Source organism: Sphaerodactylus townsendi, linkage group LG06 (genome assembly GCF_021028975.2).
Source record: "Sphaerodactylus townsendi isolate TG3544 linkage group LG06, MPM_Stown_v2.3, whole genome shotgun sequence".
Taxonomy (NCBI): domain Eukaryota; kingdom Metazoa; phylum Chordata; class Lepidosauria; order Squamata; family Sphaerodactylidae; genus Sphaerodactylus; species Sphaerodactylus townsendi.
In genome coordinates this window covers 14,254,937-14,273,388 of record NC_059430.1, presented here as the reverse complement: position 1 = coordinate 14,273,388, position 18,452 = coordinate 14,254,937, and the positions used below count along the sequence as shown (strand labels likewise).

The 18,452-nt window shown below is 48.8% G+C and overlaps 2 protein-coding genes across 3 annotated transcripts in view; one reads left to right on the top strand and one right to left on the bottom strand.

Moving 5' to 3' along the window:
• DNAI7 (dynein axonemal intermediate chain 7) overlaps window positions 1–2,457 on the top strand; it is a 46,359-nt gene extending 43,902 nt beyond the window's left edge. For both annotated transcript variants that reach the window (XM_048499521.1, XM_048499523.1), the window contains one exon: window positions 1,340–2,457. In XM_048499521.1, coding sequence (XP_048355478.1) covers window positions 1,340–1,612 — 273 coding nt within the window. In that variant the 3' untranslated portion in view covers window positions 1,613–2,457. The remainder of the gene's footprint in view (window positions 1–1,339) is intronic.
• Window positions 1,687–18,452, bottom strand: part of IRAG2 (inositol 1,4,5-triphosphate receptor associated 2) — a 78,724-nt gene continuing 61,958 nt past the window's right edge. The window contains exons 26-36 of the mRNA XM_048501492.1: window positions 18,222–18,353; window positions 14,619–14,766; window positions 12,518–12,555; window positions 12,191–12,202; window positions 10,244–10,315; window positions 10,091–10,152; window positions 5,321–5,422; window positions 3,816–4,089; window positions 3,291–3,488; window positions 3,131–3,180; window positions 1,687–2,413 (exon numbers count right to left, since the gene is read on the bottom strand). Of these exons, the coding sequence (XP_048357449.1) occupies window positions 2,083–2,413; window positions 3,131–3,180; window positions 3,291–3,488; window positions 3,816–4,089; window positions 5,321–5,422; window positions 10,091–10,152; window positions 10,244–10,315; window positions 12,191–12,202; window positions 12,518–12,555; window positions 14,619–14,766; window positions 18,222–18,353 (1,419 nt within the window). The 3' untranslated portion in view covers window positions 1,687–2,082. The remainder of the gene's footprint in view (window positions 2,414–3,130; window positions 3,181–3,290; window positions 3,489–3,815; window positions 4,090–5,320; window positions 5,423–10,090; window positions 10,153–10,243; window positions 10,316–12,190; window positions 12,203–12,517; window positions 12,556–14,618; window positions 14,767–18,221; window positions 18,354–18,452) is intronic.

Sequence of the window (18,452 nt, the reverse complement as noted above, 5' to 3'; positions counted from 1 at the left end):
CACCTAGCTGGCTTCATTTGGAGGAATGGGGAATCAAACCTGGTTCACCAGATTAGATCTGCTGCTCGTGTCGAGGAGTGGACAATCAAACCCAGATTAGTGGACAATCAAACCCAGTCCTCCAGATTAAAGTCTACCATTCTTAACCATTACACCACACGGGCTCGCAAATGGATGGGGGAAGGAAGGAATACAGATGGTGGGCTGGAAGGTAGGCATGATGAGTAGGTGACCTGGTGGTGGTGAGTGGAGGTGAGGGGACCCCCTGGCCACTCTCTGCCCAGGACCGTCTAAAACCCACAACACGCCCTGAAACCTAGGTGAGTGTTCTTAGCTGTAAGCATTTTTTAAAATATATATAATTAAAAAAATTACACTGTGTCAGGTAACAGCATCATATTAAAACTCAAATTAGGTGTATACTCCTACATAAGCGCTTCCAGTTCTTATCAGTTAAGGAACACAATCAGGACACGTGGAACCATTCCTGACTGTTCAAGTGACTAAGACTAGAAGCACTTATATTGGAGTATACACTTAATTTAGGTTTTAACGTGACCTGTTCATGATTTTAGTTATGTGATATTGTGCAATAAAACGTGAAACATCCATCCATCTCACTATCTCTCTTTCCATCCATCCATCCATCCATCCATCCATCCATCCATCCATCCATCCATCCATCCATCCATCCATCCATCCATCCATCCATCCATCCATCCATCCATCCATCCATCCATCCATCCATCCATCCCTCTCACTATCTCTTTCCATCCATCCATCCATCCATCCATCCATCCATCCATCCATCCATCCATCCATCCCTCCCTCCCTCCCTCCCTCCCTCCCTCCCTCCCTCCCTCCCTCCCACTATCTCTCTTTCCATCCATCCATCCATCCATCCATCCATCCATCCATCCATCCATCCATCCATCCATCCATCCATCCATCCATCCATCCATCCATCCATCCATCCATCCCACTATCTTTCTATCCATCCATCCATCCATCCATCCATCCATCCATCCATCCATCCATCCATCCATCCATCCATCCATCCATCCATCCATCCATCCCACTATCTCTTTCTATCCATCCATCCATCCATCCATCCATCCATCCATCCATCCATCCATCCATCCATCCATCCATCCATCCATCCATCCATCCATCCATCCATCCATCCATCCATCCATCCATCCATCCATCCATCCATCCATCCATCCATCTTTAAATTCTGTTCTTCTCAAAATTTGGTTCACAGTGTGGGGTTTTTCCCCTCAGTTTTTCCACTTAGCTGTAATCAAGCAATAACTCAACTCTCCCCACTGGGTTGCAGGCCCAAGAACAACTGGACCAGGTTGCTGATCAAGACAAGTGGGCCCTTTATATGTTCAACGGGCAGAGGGCTCAGAAACTCAAGATAACCGAGAACAGCAAGACATTCTCCAAAAACATAGCAGAAGGGTCAGAATTTCACTCCACGCTTTTCCACCTGTTGAAGGACACGGCCAGCGAGGCCGCCATGGAGAGTGTGCAAGGCGCCCACTATCTTTTCACTGACTCGGTGTACCAGCTGCTGCTGGCGACCAGGGTACTGACGTACTCATGAGACTCTTAACGCTGACTTGAAAACACTGCCCCAAAAGGTGACGTGTGATGCTATTTCAGACTCCAGACAACTTCTGTGTTTTATAATAAATACTAAATTTAATCCAAAGCTATGCTTGCTCCCAAATACATTAAGACATTTTTAATTTCCCAAAGCCTTGAAGGTTAAGTGGGATGAAAAGAAAAAAGACGCTTTAAAAAACAAAAAACTCATTCATTCAGTAGACAGAAATTGCAGTGCGAGAAAGCAAGAAATGCAACTTTGGAACATGCCAACGTTAACATTTCTGGAGAACGAAACCAGCTCCCTTTAGGGCGACGACCAAGTTTTAATTTTCCAGGTAGGACCGTGGATCACATTATAACTTAGACAGCTTCAACTATCCCCTTTGCACTAAACCCAGGTTGAGGATCTGCAGCAGGCCGTCCCCAGCTCTGCCTTTGGAGACCCATCTGACAAACAGTGGTATGTTACACGGGCGGAGGCCCCTCATGCCGGAGCCCGGTGTATGGCCACAGCAGCTGCTGGATGGAAGTCCAAGCGTTCCCTGTCCCGACCAGGGCAGCTTCGGCAGGTCTCTGGAACGACAGGCCCACGATTAACGAGGAAAGGATAGCCAAAACCACGATGGCGACCAGAGAAACGCAGAGAGTCTTGTTGGCCCTGGTTAAGGCGGTCCGGAGAGAGCAAGCCCAAGAAGAAACCCGTCTGCACCTGCAGAGAAAAGAAGTCGTCACACCTTCCTGAACTTGTAGATGGCATGATATATAGCTGAGATACCGTGAAATAGGAAGCCAAAAACTGCAATTATGGAAGCCATCTGCCAAGCAGAGCAGCAGTGGCATGGGAGGTTAAGAGCTCACGTATCTAATCTGGAGGAACCGGGTTTGATTCCCAGCTCTGCCGCTTGAGCTGTGGAGGCTTATCTGGGGAATTCAGATTAGCCTGTACACTCCCACACACGCCAGCTGGGTGACCTTGGGCTAGTCACAGCTTCTCGGAGCTCTCTCAGCCCACCTACCTCACAGGGTGTATGTAGTGAGGGGGGGAAGGGCAAGGAGATTGTAAGCCCCTTTGAGTGTCCTGCAGGAGAGAAAGGAGTCCTCTAAATCCAAGCTTCTCCTCCACCCTCCTCCACGCATTCTGACGCCGTGCGTCTTAAATTAAGTCTTTGTCGTCTTCTTCCTCTTCGTCGTCTTCTTCCTCCTCTTCCTCCTCTTCCTCTTCTTCCTCCTCTTCCTCCTCCTCCTCCTCCTTTTCCTCCTCCTCCTCCTCCTCCTCGTTATAAAATTGTGGTCTACGCTAGCCTGTTCGATCCAGGCACTCAAATTCTTAGTGGAGACAAACAGAAGGGCACGCTAGCAGAAGAAACTACTGAGGGGTAGGATCTGTGTCACTGAAATCCATCATGATTATGAGATTTTCAGGTAGCCCAATTCTTAAAGAAACCCTCCTTTTCTGCAACTCTTGTGGCAGCAAAGCCACGCGGATAAGCAGACTGGGCTGGCAGCAGCATACCCCGGGATAGGGGAGCTGCTGGGGCGGAGGGTTTCTGGCAGGGCCCGCTGCTGCAGAACCCCCCAACCGCACGTTGTCAGGGAAAGATGTGCAGGTGTTATACAGTGGCTACATTTCTGGCGGGCATAGTGGTGGTGTTTCCCCCCCCCACTGCACATACCACCCAGTAGCATTGGAGAGGGGTCAAACGGTCAGCGGGAGGGGAAGGAAACAGGCATGTGGGGATGTGGATGAACGTGAAGGATGCATGAGCAGGGGAGCTGGTGGTGGTCGGAGAAAGAGAGGGGGTCCTTTGGGGCTCCCCAAAACCCAGAACTGGCTGTGCTGCCCAGATGTATAGAAAAGCTTTATTTTCCCCCTTTGAACCCCAATATTTGGGAAGCCTAAAGGACACATCGGGAACAGCCCAAGCTAGCTTGACCTCATAAGGTCTCAGCAGCTAAGTAGGGTTGGCCCTTGCTAGTATTGGGGCGGGAGACCTCCAAGGAATACCTGGGCGTGATGCAGAGGTAGGCAACGGCAAACCACCTCTAAATGTGCCTTGAAAACCTGGCAGGGTTGCCATAAGTCGGCTCTGAGGAGGACAAATTAGGTCTGCGCATTTGCTCGAGTCAGCAGATTCCCCCCTCCCCGAAGATACTGCTAGCCCACAAGAGTGTGGCCGCCATTTTTGTTGCTTAAGCACTTCCCCTGGCCAGCAGCGCATCCGCTCCGCATTCAGCTTTAAGGCGTCAGCAGAGAGGGCGGTTCCTGCAATTCCAAACAGGATGCCACCGGCCAGGATCACACTCTGCAGCAGGGACACGGAACCCGGACCCCTGGAGCCGAGGGCTGCTCTGGACCCATTAAGCCACACAACAGTCACCGCTTCCTGGCGGAACGGTTTCATGAACCACGTCACCAGCCAAGGCTGAATCTCTCGACCGAAGCTGCTTCCGATCAGTCCTAACCTTGCAGAGCTAGGACAATTCCGTAGGGATTACCTCCAACACCACCGGTTCTCACTCAGAGGAACAGCCCCTGTGCTACCCTAGCGGGTCCACCCAAAACCCAGACTTCATAGCTATCTTGGGTTCACAAGGCATGGTACTGTGTGAGTTCCAGCCAGTGGTGGGATCCAAAAATTTTAGTAACAGGTTCCCATGGTGGTGGGATTCAAACTGTGGCGTAGCGCCAATGGGGCTGGCCGGGGGTGTGGCCAGGCATTCCTGGGCGGGGCTGTGGCAAGGACACAGCCGCTGCGCCGGTCCTTGGGCAGGAAACGAATGCACACAGGCTCAGGCTGCCACGCACACCGGTGCACCTCCTGCTAGACTGCTTCAAGTTCTGCGCGCTACTGCTGAGAGGAGGGGCGCAACTAAGGCAACAATCACGTGGCAAAATCACCAATTAGTAACCCCCTCTCGGCACACACAAATAATTAGTAACCTACTCTCGGGAACCTGTGAGAACCTGCTGGATCCCACCTCTGGTTCCAGCCCTCTGCCCGCTTCCCCAACCCCCAAACAGCTTCATGTGAAGGTTAAAAAGGAGAAAGGTGTATCTTGCCCCCTAAGAAATGCATGCTATTCCCCAGGCGCCTGTATTGCTCTTCATCACGACCTTCTGAAATCTGCATGTGCCAAAACCAAAATGGGGCTTGGAGATCTGCTGGAATTACCACTGGTCTCCAGACGACAGAGATCAGTTCTCCTGGAGAAAATGGTTGCTTTGGCGATGGACTATATGCTGTTATGCCCTGCCCTCTTCAGGCTCCACCCCCAAATCTGCAAAAATTCCCTAATTTGAAGCTGCCACACTAATACCGAAATGTACACATCCAGTTATTGTATCCACAGCATTCCCCTTTGGCTTCTCTGGGACCATCTCCGCAGATTCCTTTCTGCGCTTGGAATATGTTTGGTGGGAAGGAGATCTCGGGTAGGCAATTTCTAACACTTTCCTGGGGGGGCCTGCCTCTCTACCCTGGGTCCTGTTTACTGCTTGGTAGCGTTGCAGTCATCCTATACATCAGAACTCCGCTGCTGTCTGGATAGCCACTTACGCCAGAAAAAGTAGGACTTCACCTCTGACCCCTGGGTGGGCTGCTCTCCTTTCTTGCCCGGCACCAACACCGTCATGCAAAGCCCATCACGACAGCTTCCCTAGGTTCCAAAGCGGACGAGATTCTAGCGTCTCGTCCCCACTTACTTGCCGAAATTATTATGCGCTGATGAAGAACGTTCTTTTTCGTTCAGCTTCTGCGCCTTGCTTGCTTTCGTCTCAGGAGGCGTCGGCTCCGTAAGAGTGTTCCTATAAGGAAGATTTGCATTCAGTCAGTCGCTGGTTTGTTTTTTGAAGAGTTTTGTTTGTTTGTTTTTTTGAAGAGTTCACCCCTTGGGGTGCTGTGTGGTTTCCGGGCTGTATGGCCGTGTTCTAGCAGCATTCTCTCCTGACGTTTCGCCTGCATCTGTGGCTGGCATCTTCGGAGGATCTGATGGATCCATCAGATCCTCCGAAGATGCCAGCCACAGATGCAGGCAAAATGTCAGGAGAGAATGCAGCTAGAACACGGCCATACAGCCCGGAAACCACACAGCACCCCAGTGATTCCGGCTGTGAAAGCCTTCGACAATACAGTTCACCCCTTCTTCCAGTTTAAGACAGGAAACCCATCTGCACTTACAAGTTAGGCGCAACCAAGAGTTTGGAAAGGCAGTGTGTGTTTGACGTTTCTAGCCGTCTCCCTGTATGAATCGACCCACGAATCTACTTCCCTTCGTTTTTCACGGCTTTTAAATATTTTTTTCCCAGCCAAATTTTTTCCCCTGCTCTTAACCACTACACCACGCTGGCTATGCTCAGGAGACCGTCTATGGCAGGGATCTCCAACCTTTTTGGGCCTGAAGGCAAATTTGGAATTCTGTCACACGGTGGGTGTGGCAACAAAATGGCTGTCACAAAATGGCTGCCAGAGGAGGTGGAGTCAGCCGCAGAATGATGGCCACAGTTTAGCTTCAGTGACACAATGTAGATTGTTGTCCTGTGGTAGTAGCTGCTGCCAAATCAACGTTTTTTAAAAAATCGACAGCCAGTCAAATCTCCAATAGTCGACGAGAAGCCATGTTGGACAAAACCCCTACCTGTCCCCACTCATGCCCTATAAACAGGTGGTGGAGTGGTTGGCTTAGCTGGTGGCTGGCTGGAAAATGTGGGCGTGAGGAAAGGGCATCCTGTAATTCCAACCCACGCCAACATGATAGGTAGCTTTCATCTCGGATGGAGAACAGGAAGGCCTATGCGAGTGTACCAAACTTCAAAGGCCTAAATTGCCTCGTGGCGAGACAAGAGTTTTCCTGGGTATCAGCTTGTAAAGGAGACCTCGTGGAATGGGGCTTGTTTACTTTCCTCTCCTGCTGCAACTCACTAATCCTCCCCCCAAATATTATTCCTCAGAGTCAGAAAATGTCTGAGATAGTACAAGGGCAAAGAGCGAGTCTGAAGTGGGAGGGGATAACCAGCAGAAACCACCATTCTCTCTTCTGAAGATGGTATTTTTACATCTTTACAATGGAGTGGCTGGATTTGCCACTACCATTCTGGTAATTTTACAATCTGATCTCCTGCTTCACAAAACCAGAGGTCCCTGAACTTTTTAAGCCTGTGGGCACCTTTGCAATTCTGACATGAGGTGGTATGTGCAACTATAAAATGGCTTCCACAGGTATCAGGTGTGAGATCGTGTGTACTGCTAATAGTAATTCTTCAACATTTCAGGCAAAAGCTATCTTTAACAGGATGTTTTTTTTAAAGAACATACTGTTTAAAATATTTTCATGCTTATATCTTCAGTGCTGTAGAAAAGATCCTTTTGCTGTGGTGGCAGCTGCTGCTGAAGTATATTTTTTAAAAAAAATCTGCACAACCAATCAGATCTCCAGTGGCCCATCAGAAGCCCTGCTGGGCAAAAGCCTCACCTGGCCCTGCCCACTTTCTAAAGACATTTGGTAGGCAATAGGAAAGATGTCACTGGGTGCCATGTTGAATCCCCCACAGTAAACTATAATGCTGAGAAAGTCCTAGATGGAGAAAGGCATCAGAAACAAATTGCCCCCATTATTGTTTGTCAGGTCTGACTCAGGAAATACCTGGAGATTTACGGGCACAGTTTCGGAAAGATGAGATGTCACTTTGTGATGTCATGCCCTTCAATACCATTTACCAGCCAATGGTCAAGAGGCAGGGCATCATGATGTCTGTTCCAGTTCCAAACCCACCCCTTCTTGTGCTGTTCTTCTAAGACAGAGGTTCTCAACCTTCCTAATGCCACGACCCTTTAATACAGTTCCTCATGTTGTGGTGACCCCCAACCCTAACATTTATCCATTTTACAGATGGAGAACACTGATGCAGAGAGTCTTAGGCGACCCCTGTGAAAGGGTCATTTGACACCCACAGGGGTCCCAACCCCCAGGTTGAGAACCACTGTTCTAAGACACAACTGCAAACCCTGCCTCTTCCTGTGACATCACTTCCTGAGCACTTCCTGAGTCATGGAAGCTAGTTTGGTGTTCTTGGGCCACTCATACATTCTCAGCATAACCTACCTTACAGAGTTGCTGAGAAAAGATGGAAGAGAAAGAGTGTTTACATTTTTCTGGTTCAATAAACCTGAATCTACAAAATACCAGAAAAAAATGGTGTGTGCTCCTAATTCTGACTAGCTATTCTAAAATCATGCCAAAATCAACAGTGCACTGGTGCCTGAAGCAATCAATTCTTTAATCCCGCCAAACCATATTTAATTGAATTTTGACAATTACATGATACAAAACTAAAATTTCATTTGCTGCAAAATGTCTACTAACCCCTAAGAATGCCAGCTGGTATTCATATAAAATCTACAGTTGTTTTCACATGGGAACAGGTATTTCTGCCCCACCTTCCCCCAGCGCATAGCCTATGTGCACATATATCAGGTTGTTAGTTTCTTTCTAAGTTTTGGATGGCAGAATCTAATTCTTCAAGCTGTGATACCAAAGGCCAAAGTTGTCCCAACCACATCGCCCAATTACACTGCCAGGAGATCTTGAACAGTCTGCACTGTTTCATAGTAGTCTTCTGGCATTCTTCGGGGGTTCCTGGGTGACTACAACTACTGAAGCCAACCCAGTCTATTAACCATTAACCATTTTATTCACCAGACAGCAAGACGGAGGGGAGGAGTAATTTTTTTAGAACGTGTAAAAATGACAACAGAAAGCTGCAGAGAAACAACCATGCAAAGAAGTCTCTCAGAGCAGCAGGAAACCAAACTAACAGTGAGAGCAGGTAAAAGCTGGAGTAATTACTCTCACAACACAAATACAAGATCAAACACAAGATCCTGTACACAGATCTGCAAGAAGATGGTTCATGGAATGACAGTGAAAGACTTGAGGAAAGCAGTGATGGAAGAAAATGTGGACTTAGATACATTCAGAAATACCTACAGAAGAGCTAGGTGTCTAGTAGCACCTTAGACAGAGGCATATGGAAGCCAAATGGCACCCAGAGGCAAAAACCCCTTCAGGGTCCCCCCACGTGGAGCCCTGCTAACTCGCGAGTTGGGCTCCAGCCTCTCTTTCAGGCCCAGCAACCGGGGTGTGAGAGAAGCTGAGGGCAGCCTCTCTTGCCTGCCAAGCAGCCGGGGGCGTGAGTTTCTCTTGCGCCGTGGCTGCTGGGCCAGAAGGCATGTGGTCACGTGGGGGGAGGTGATTTTGTGCCCCCGCATGTGACCAAATTAATTGTGACCAGGAACATTTGCCCAGGGGCAAATATGCCACTGCCTTAGAAATCAAGAACCATTTTGGGGTATGATCTTTTGAAGTCAAATCTCCCTCTATTAGAGATCAAATCTTGTTGGTGTCAAAGAACTGGAATGGAAAAGAAAGCAAATTACCGACACCATGCATGCTACCAGCATTTTTTTTTTAAATTATCCCACTACCTGTTGGAGTGCTGGTGGACAGACACACAATAACCTTAGGGCTAGGGAATAGGAAGTTTGGAGATTTACTTCTTTAAAACCAAACAAAAGGACTCAGGGCACCTACCAAGGGTTCAGAACACCAAAAATAATAAGGGGACTAATACCTCTGTCCAAACTAATACCTCTGTCCAAAATAATAAGGGGACTAATACCTCTGTCCATGTAGGGTGGTGAGAACCACAAAGGATTGTGAAGAGCTCCAAGCGGACCTTGATAAATTAGGTGAGTGGGCTAAGAAATGGCAAATGCAGTTCAATGTAGCAAAATGCAAAGTGATGCACATAGGGGCAAAAAATCCAAACTTCACATACATGCTACAAGGGTCAGTGCTATTTAACAACCGGTTCCGGTGGCGGGGCTCAAATAATTTAACAACTGGTTGTTTACAAGCACCACTTTAACAACCGGTTCTGCCGAAGTGGTGCGAACCGGCTGAATTCCACCACTGACTCTTCTTATAAAGCAGAGGTATCTCTAACCAGAGAGATTACCAACAGTGATAACCAATAAGGAGAGGGGGTGAGAACCTCACGGGTTTCACTCCACCCCGCTGCAGCTGCAAGATGCCCCCTTTCAACTGCAGCTCCAACCGTGTTGTTTTGTGCATCCTCCTACTCCCTAAGACAGTGGTGGCGAACCTTTGGCACTCCAGATGTTATGGACTACAATTCCCATCAGCCCCTACAATTGGCCATGCTGGCAGGGGCTGATGGGAATTGTTGTCCATAACATCTGGAGTGCCAAAGGTTCGCCACCACGGCCCTAAGAGAACCATTTCATGGAGAAATGTGGAAAGGGAAAGACCGTGAAGCCCCTTTACACCAGCAGAAAATTTACTCTGGATTTGGCCTACTGTTGAGATACGTGTTGTAGGAACGCTTAAAAGCTCGGAAACATTTTAATTCTCAATTCTCCTTTTTTAAACCCAAGAAAACCCCTCACAGTCTTACCAACTCGAGCGCCTGTTGAGTTTCTCATTCTGGTCACTTCTGTCCATTTCATTCGACGGAGCCTTTGGAGAAAGGGAGAACAGCCCTCAATCTGCATTATCCAAAGCATTTAAGATAAGCAAGAGAATCAACGTTTGGAACGCGCCTACATACCAAGGGCAAGCCGGAGCCAGCATTTCCCACATTCCTGGGCAAGGCTGCGATGCTAACTCTGCGTAGGGAGGACTGTCACAGAAACAAGAGTTTACTGCACAACGGGTTACGCGTTCGGCAGCTGAGGAGCAGCACAGCTTCGATGCATGAGCAGCACTTAAGAGAAGCAAAGCGTAATTCCAGAAAGGCCGTGCAATTGGTCAGAGGTTTTTTTACGCAGGGATGGATCCATTCCACCAGCAGAGGCACTCAACTGGCCCAAGGGACAGGTAAATGCCACCACTAATGGGTCAGATCCACAGGAAGAGGAAAGTGCCATTATTAGCGGAAAAGAGCCACAGAATCCATCGCATTTTTTTCATACATGCTACAGTGCATGACCTCAAACTTGTGCATGGTGGTATGTACTCCAGCTTTAAACAGTGGCCTTACTAACCCCCTGCCCACAGCATCTTCTTGTGTGACTATTGGTCCACCAGCCAATAAAAATGGGAAAGGGGGATCGATGTACTTGGCCATCCGTTATAGCATAGGTGTCAAACTTGCGCCCCTCCAGATGGTATGGACTACAATTCCCATCATCCCCTGCCAGCATGATGCTGGCAGGGAATGATGGGAACTGTAGTCCATAACATCTGGAGGGCTGCAAGTTTGACACCTGCGCGTTATGAGGATGAGCAGAATGCTCAAGGACTCACCTTGGGATGAGACCGGGCTCTGCATGCCAAACATGCCACTGTTCAGAAGATGCATGCCAGAGGTCGCCCACCCAAGGCATTTCCTTTTGCTGTGACATCACAGCACTCTGCACAGCTTGGCTACTCCATGCTCAAGTGGCAGCCGACCGATGCGCAACAGGGTGCGGAAAGGCAACTTGACGCCATGAGCGGAGGGGAAGGGAATGGATGCAAAGCGGCCAAGGCACAGCGGCAGCATAACCAGCTTGGGTCGCACAATGCAAATAACAAGCAGAATTAAAAACCCAAGTTTTCAATTTCCAGGAATAACGGTGCAGACGGGTGCAGTCCCAAGATGGCGCATCTTGCAGGTTCTCGCCAGCGCAAAAGTATCTGGGCCACCCAATTTCTCAAAAGCCTCCACATCTTCCTGGAGGGAACTACTGCGGTTGAATTTCCAGGGGTGTTTAGCAACTTGGCGGCTACCGGTTTGATGCTTTCACTAAGCATGGTCAACCATTAGTTTCCCCCAGGCTTTTTGCATGGGGAGAAGTATTCAAAGAGACAACCCACCCCATCTGTTTGCTGAATGGCTGGAGATCAGATTCTGTAATCTCGGTCTAGCATAACAAGGGTTGAGCTTCAAATCAGTGCAAATTTACTCCTCAGCCACAAGACTGCTAAGTGACCCGCCAAGCAACTTGGAGGCTACCGGTTTGCTCCACTGCATATAAGCGTCCTTGAAAGATTCATCAATTCAAAAGAAAAACACATCCCTTGTCGGGCATGAATTTCACAAAACACCTTTGTTCCGCAGTCTAGCAAGCCACAACCGAAGCTCCAGTTTGGCTGCTTTGAGCAAGTCTGCGCAATTGTTCATCTTAAGGGTTGTTTTTTAAGGCTAGAAATTGGGTGGTGGAAGAGAAGAGAAGAGAAGAGAAGAGAAACTGGGTGGCAAAGAGAAGAGGGGAGAGAAGGCCCCGAGCTCGGCTTCACAGCATGGCTGTCCGCTTCAACTTATCCTTAATCTTTGAGGTTTTCTGCCCCAAATAGGGTTCAAGAGTTCCATAACAGAATCATGCTTAGGAGGTAATTTTCCCCCCTATTTGGACTGTTTCCATTCTGCAGCCCCTGCTGCGGCACCGTTCACCCCCACCCCAGAATGCCCTCGGAATGCCCAGCCACGCCCCCTCCACTGCTCCGCCCGGGGTGTCGTGCCCCACCTGGCCCCATTGGTGCTACGCCACTGGGTATATCCGAATCTGGTTACTGCTGGCTCAAACTGGTGGCCATTTGCTCCCAAGCAATGGGTATGTCCAGAGGGGAGCAAGGGGCACCTCCTCTTCCTCTTCTTCACCTTCTGGGTCTCTCACCACCTATGGGACCCGCTTCTCCCCCCTTTGGGGAGGGTTTTAATGAGGGTTATTGCGGACATTCTGCAGCCTTGGGGTGGCACAGGGAAGGAGGGAGGAAGCAGGGAGGCAATTCAGTCACCTCTTCTTCTCAAGCGGATGGTCGGGTACCGCAAGGGAAAGAGCGCACTGAGCACCAAGCCAAGCAGAAAGGAAGCAGTGATGGAGCGCAACAGCATCTTTACCTTTAGAGAGTTGGAGAGCTTTTTACTTGACAATTCATCTGCAACAGGAGCAGCGAGAGCAACATGTGATGAATACAGCGTGGCCGTCATCTCCCAGGCCAAAAACAACCGCTTGATGCTTTCACTAAGCATCGTCAACAATTAGTTTCCACCAGGCTTTTCGCATGGGGAGAAGTATTCAAAGGGCGTTTCCCCACTCACCATGATCCCCCCTATGCCGCGCACCTGGGCATCCCCGTCATCAAAAGGCGCCGTTTACAAGAGCGCCAGGGATGTCGCGCGCTGAGGGGGCGCTGCGCTGTCGCCGCCCCTGTAATGGGGAGTGCTGGCAGACTCCACGCTACTTGAGTAGAGTAGCGTGGGGCTTAAGGTAAGTGGGGAAAGGCCCAAAAAGACGACCCACCCCACCTGTTTTCTGAATGGCTGGAGATCAGATTCTATAATCTCGGTCTAGCATAACAAGGGCTAAGCTTCAAATCAGTGCAAATTTACTCCTCAGCCTCAAGACTGCTAAGTGACCCAAGGCATTGTTGAAGGCTTTCATGGACAGAATCAACAGGCTGTTGTGGGTTTTCTGGGCTGGGCGGCCATGGTCTGGTAGCTTTTGCTCCTAACGTTCTGCCTGCATCTGTGGCCGACCTCTTCAGAGGCATTACAGTGATGTACCAGCTGTAGATGTGTGATACACGAGAAATGTGTTTTCTACTAGGAATGAGGAGATGAGTCATAAGGGAGGATGCTTGTGGCAGGACAAGATAAGACCGCTGGATGACTAGGCTGAAGGGCAAAACTTGTATCGGATTGTACGTATTGAGCATGCTTAATAAGCTAATGCATATTAACTTCTCCTCCTGCTCTGACGACAAACTGTATTATAATGAACATACAGGAAGAATATGGGAGGGGGCCACATATTAAAAGTAACCCATAAATAGGTGGACCAGGAAGTTGTGACTCTATGTACCCTTTGCCAACAGAGAGAGTGTGGCAAATTCGGGAGAAGGGAATAAACGTGCTGTGGATATACTGTTTCAGCGGACTCTGTCCATGGGGTGGACGGCTCCCCTTTTTTTGCCAATAAAGCTACTTAAAACTCTCTTCTGTTGGCTTGATATTTGGTAAAGAAAGAGGTGGCACCACAGATGCAGACAAAACATTAGGAGCAAAAACTACCAGACCATGGCTGCACAGCTCAGAAAACCCTCAATAGCCTGTTGGCATAATCCAATTTATGTCATTGGTCGCCCATAGCAGAAGTGCACTGTCTTGCATCGCTAACAAAATTGACAAGTGCCTTGAATGTCAAAATACTCCACGTGCCAGTAGCCATAAACCTCTGGGAGTTAGGAGGCAACGTTAGAAGAAGGTCTTGGTCCCTGTGGCCTATCTGTTGACCCTCCACGTTGGCTACTGTGTGAGACAGCATGGTCGACCAGATGGACCACCTGTCTGATCCAGCTGGGCACCTCTTCCGTTCTTACGCGGATATCTTTGTGGTGGCGGAAACTGCTATCAAGTCACAGCTGACTTATAGCAACTGTGTAGTATTTTTAAGGCAGGGGATGTTCAGAGGTGGTTTGCCACTGCCTGCCTACAGGATCTCCGTAGGAGGTTAAGAGCTCGTGTATCTAATCTGGAGGAACCGGGTTTGATCCCCAGCTCTGCCGCCTGAGCTGTGGAGGCTTATCTGGAGAATTCAGATTAGCCTGTGTACTCCCACACACGCCAGCTGGGTGACCTTGGGCTAGTCACAGCTTCTCAGAGCTCTCTCAGCCCCACCTACCTCACAGGGTGTTTGTTGTGAGGGGGGAAGGGCAAGGAGATTGTCAGCCCCTTTGAGTCTCCTGCAGGAGAGAAAGGGGGGATATAAATCCAAACTCTTCTTCTTCCTTATCAAATCATTCCCCCCCCCCTTTGGGAAGGGCCACTGAACACAAAGTCAGGCACACCCTAGAATGGAAGGAATGCGTGTCACGTGCCACAGAAGGGAAGAAAACTCCCCACACTCAATGTTGGTCTGATGCTAGGCAATGATGCCCAACCCTACAGGATAGCAAATGGCCGCCATGGGGGCTCTTGCTACTATCTTCTCAGCCGTTACCTCGGTCCCCCGAAGAGCTGAAGGACTTTTCGTTCTGGAAGAGCACCTCCTTTAGCTCCTCCAGCTCTGCGTGTTCTCGCGCGTACGTACGCTTCAGGTTCTCCACATGCTGGATCATCACCTCAACTGCCTTACTGACCCGGGTCTCCTAAGAGTAAAATTTTGGAGGGGAAAGAGTCCCGCTGGTGAATTCGGCACCGACCTCGACATGAGCAAAGGCGGAAGTCTGAGGAGTTACACGCCAGGACTGTGTCCCTCACACGCTCCATTTATCCTGACCACACACAGAGAATGTCAAAACAGCGCTAGCAAAGTCAGAATGTGGGTTTTAATTCTGCTCCTTCTAGCACCACCTTGAAGAGAACGCAACCTTGTGAGGGTGTAGAGTTCCAGCAGCCACTCATTCCTGCCAAGCGAGGATGATTGAGGGACTGGAGCACCTTCCTTATGAGGAGAGGCTGCAGCGTTTGGGACTCTTTAGCTTGGAGAGGAGACGGCTGAGGGGGGATATGATTGAAGTCTATAAAATTATGCATGGGGTAGAAAATGTTGACAGAGAGAAATTTCTCTCTTTCTCACAATACTAGAACGAGGGGGCATTCATTGAAAATGCTGGGGGGAAGAATTAGGACTAATAAAAGGAAACACTTCTTCACGCAACGTGTGATTGGTGTTTCGAATATGCTGCCACAGGAAGTGGTGATGGCCACTAACCTGGATAGCTTTAAAAAGGGCTTGGACAGATTTATGGAGGAGAAGTCGATCTACGGCTACCAATCTTGATTCTCCTTGACCTGAGATTGCAAATGCCTTAGCAGACCAGGTGCTCGGGAGCAACAGCCGCAGAAGGCTGTTCCTTTCACATCTTTCATGTGAGTTCCCAAAGGCACCTGTTGGGCCACTGCGAGTAGCAGAGTGCTGGACTAGATGGACTCTGGTCTGATCCAGCAGGCTCGTACTCATGTTCTTACTTACTTATGTTCTTATGTTCTTCTTTGGGCAGCTGAACTGGAAGTCCACTGGACTGGAAAGTCCAATAGTTAGATTCCAATGAGGAGGGAACTTCTTGAACAAGAAGACATCCCGAATGACTCGGCTTTGGAAAGAGGCCCAGATGAGACAAATCAAAGCCAAAAACTTCCCAGAATTAAGTTTAAATGAAATCCGTTCACCCGGCAACCAACAGTAGAGCTAATGATTCAGTCTGTAGTCCTCAAAAGCTTATGCTAGAATAAATGTCTCTTAGCCGTCAGTTGCTACAAGAGTTACGAGGTTTGTTTATCTGATGGCATTTCATCCAAGTTGGGGTTGAAAGGGAAAAGGTACTCATAAAAAGGTATGAGGTGATGCATACAGAGAAGCAGAAAGTATATGAGTTTATGGAATTCAACTTAGGCCCCTTCCACACATGCAGAATAATACGCTTACAATTCATTTTCAGTGCACTTTGCAGCTGTGCGGAATAGCAAAGTCCACTTGCAAACCATTGTGAAAGTGGATTGAAGGTGCATTATTCTGCACGTGTAGAAGGGGCCTTAGACATTACCAGCCCATTGGAATGAACAGTGCCGTGTTTTGAAAAGAATGTTTATGGATTTCATGGGATTTTTACTGTTGGAAGCCACCCTGAGCCTGCGAGAAGAGCGGCCTATAAATTGAATAAAATAAAATAATTATGAAAAAAAACCTGTCAAAATCCTCTCTAAGTTCGTTTCCGCATGGCATAATCATACTGGGTTACAATCAGTAATTTACAATCCTTACAATGTCAAAGGTTGGTAAGCATGAACAACCTTCCCCCCCCCCGCCCCCGTGCTGCATTCTGATTGGCTCTACCCTTCCCAAAGGCTTCTGATTGACTGATCCTCAGCAACCGCAGTAAAACCAAGAAGGACACCCCTCCCCCTTTTCTCTAGCTTCGAAAAGGAGCTGGTGCAGTGAGCAACATGGCAAGGATGTTGTGCTATACAAAGTACAGGGGAACCTCGGTTTTCATTGCCTTCGGTTTTCATTGGTTTCGGTTTTCATTGATTTTTTTCAGTGAAAAATTTGTCTCGGTTTTCATTGATTTGCCTGGGTTTTCATCAATTTGCAGTCAGGTGCAGGGGTTTGTGGAGAAAAATCACCCAGACAAAGCTGTTGCAGGCCGTGCCTGCAACTTGTTTAATGACAATGTCTTGCCCCATTTCAGACAAATCTTAAAGAGGCGTCAGAAACAGACCTCTTTGGACAGCTTTCTGGTGCGACATTGGTCCACTGGCTCTGAAGCTGGTCACAGTGTTATTGTTTGTTACTGTTTTCAGCATTAAACACTATGTTTATTCACCCAAAAATGTGTTTTGGGCATGTTTTTTGGAGTGCCTAGAACGGATTAATTGGATTTACACTGATTCCTATGGAAAAGTTTGCCTCGGTTTTAATCGGTTTCGGTTTTCATCGCTTCTTTTCGGACAGATGACCGATGAAAACCGAGGTTCCGCTGTAAAAGTCCCATCCACATTTAAAGGTGTGCAGGAAACCACCGCATGAGGCACTCACCCCCTCCCCGGTATACCAAATAACATTTCTGGTCTTTGGGGCTGTCACGGAATGAGAGCATCCTGCCAGGCAGCCGCTGGAATGTCACCTATATCTTGGGCTTGCAATCCAGTCTGGTTTCCCCTGAATCTACAGCTCCCTTCCCCTTCTGCATCTCATACCCGGGGACTAACAATATCAACAAGGTTCATGCACCAGAAGTAACACCACAAAATCTATTTGTTGACTTGTTAAACATACACAAGCGTTCTGAAGCAATGCAAACATAGATTTTCCTAACAACAACCCCTCTGGCACTAGGGTTTGAGCAGGACTCCTCACACAATTTCTTGCTTATGGATCTCCCGCCCCCCGCCCCCCGCCCCCCGCCCCCACTTCCATTTGGCTCACAAGCTCTGTTGCCTTGGTAACACTAGCTTCCGAGCCCCTGCAGAGCCTTTCTGGGTCAGAGAGTTTTCACCTTCCAAATGGACCTCTTCAGTGGTGGGATCCAGCAGGTTCTCACAGGTTCCCGAGAGTAGGTTACTAATTATTTGTGTGTGCCGAGAGGGGGTTACTAATTGGTGATTCTGCCATGTGATTTTTGCCTTAGTTATGCCCCTCCTCTCAGCAGTAGCACGCAGAACTTGAAGCAGTCTAGCAGGAGGTGCACCGGCGTGCGTGGCAGCCTGCGCCTGCGTGCATTCGTTTCCCGCCCAAGGACCGGCGCAGTGGCTGCGTTCTTGCCACAGCCCCGCCCAGGAATGCCCCACCCCTGGAATACCCGGCCATGCCCCCATCGTGCCCCGCCCAGCCCCATTGGCACTACGCCACAGTTTGAATCCCACCACCATGGGAACCTGTTACTAAAATTTTTGGATCCCACCACTGGACCTCTTACTTCTCTCTCAATAGGACGGTGCGCTGTTTTTCAACATTCTGTGACTGACCTTTCCTTCTCAGCCACTGCCACAGTGACATCACAGCAGCTCAGGCAATAATAAGTAATGTCTTCAAGGAATGGGTTGTTCTTTGCTTGTGCATTAAACAGTCGACCCTTACAATTTCCTGGGACGCGTCACTTACTTGATGGATGGCTCCCAGCATTTCTGCCTTGCTGGCCACTCGGCTGGCATAAAGACTGAGCAGCTCCAAGCTCTTCTGAAGTTTCTTCACTATCTCCTGTGCTTGGTTATCTTCACTGAGAGAGGCCAGAGACTGGGGAAAGGACACATCCGAAACCAGAGGAGAAACAGAGCACATATGCAGGAAGCTGTCTTAAGCAGAACCAATTAACTGGAGTCAAATAAAAGACAA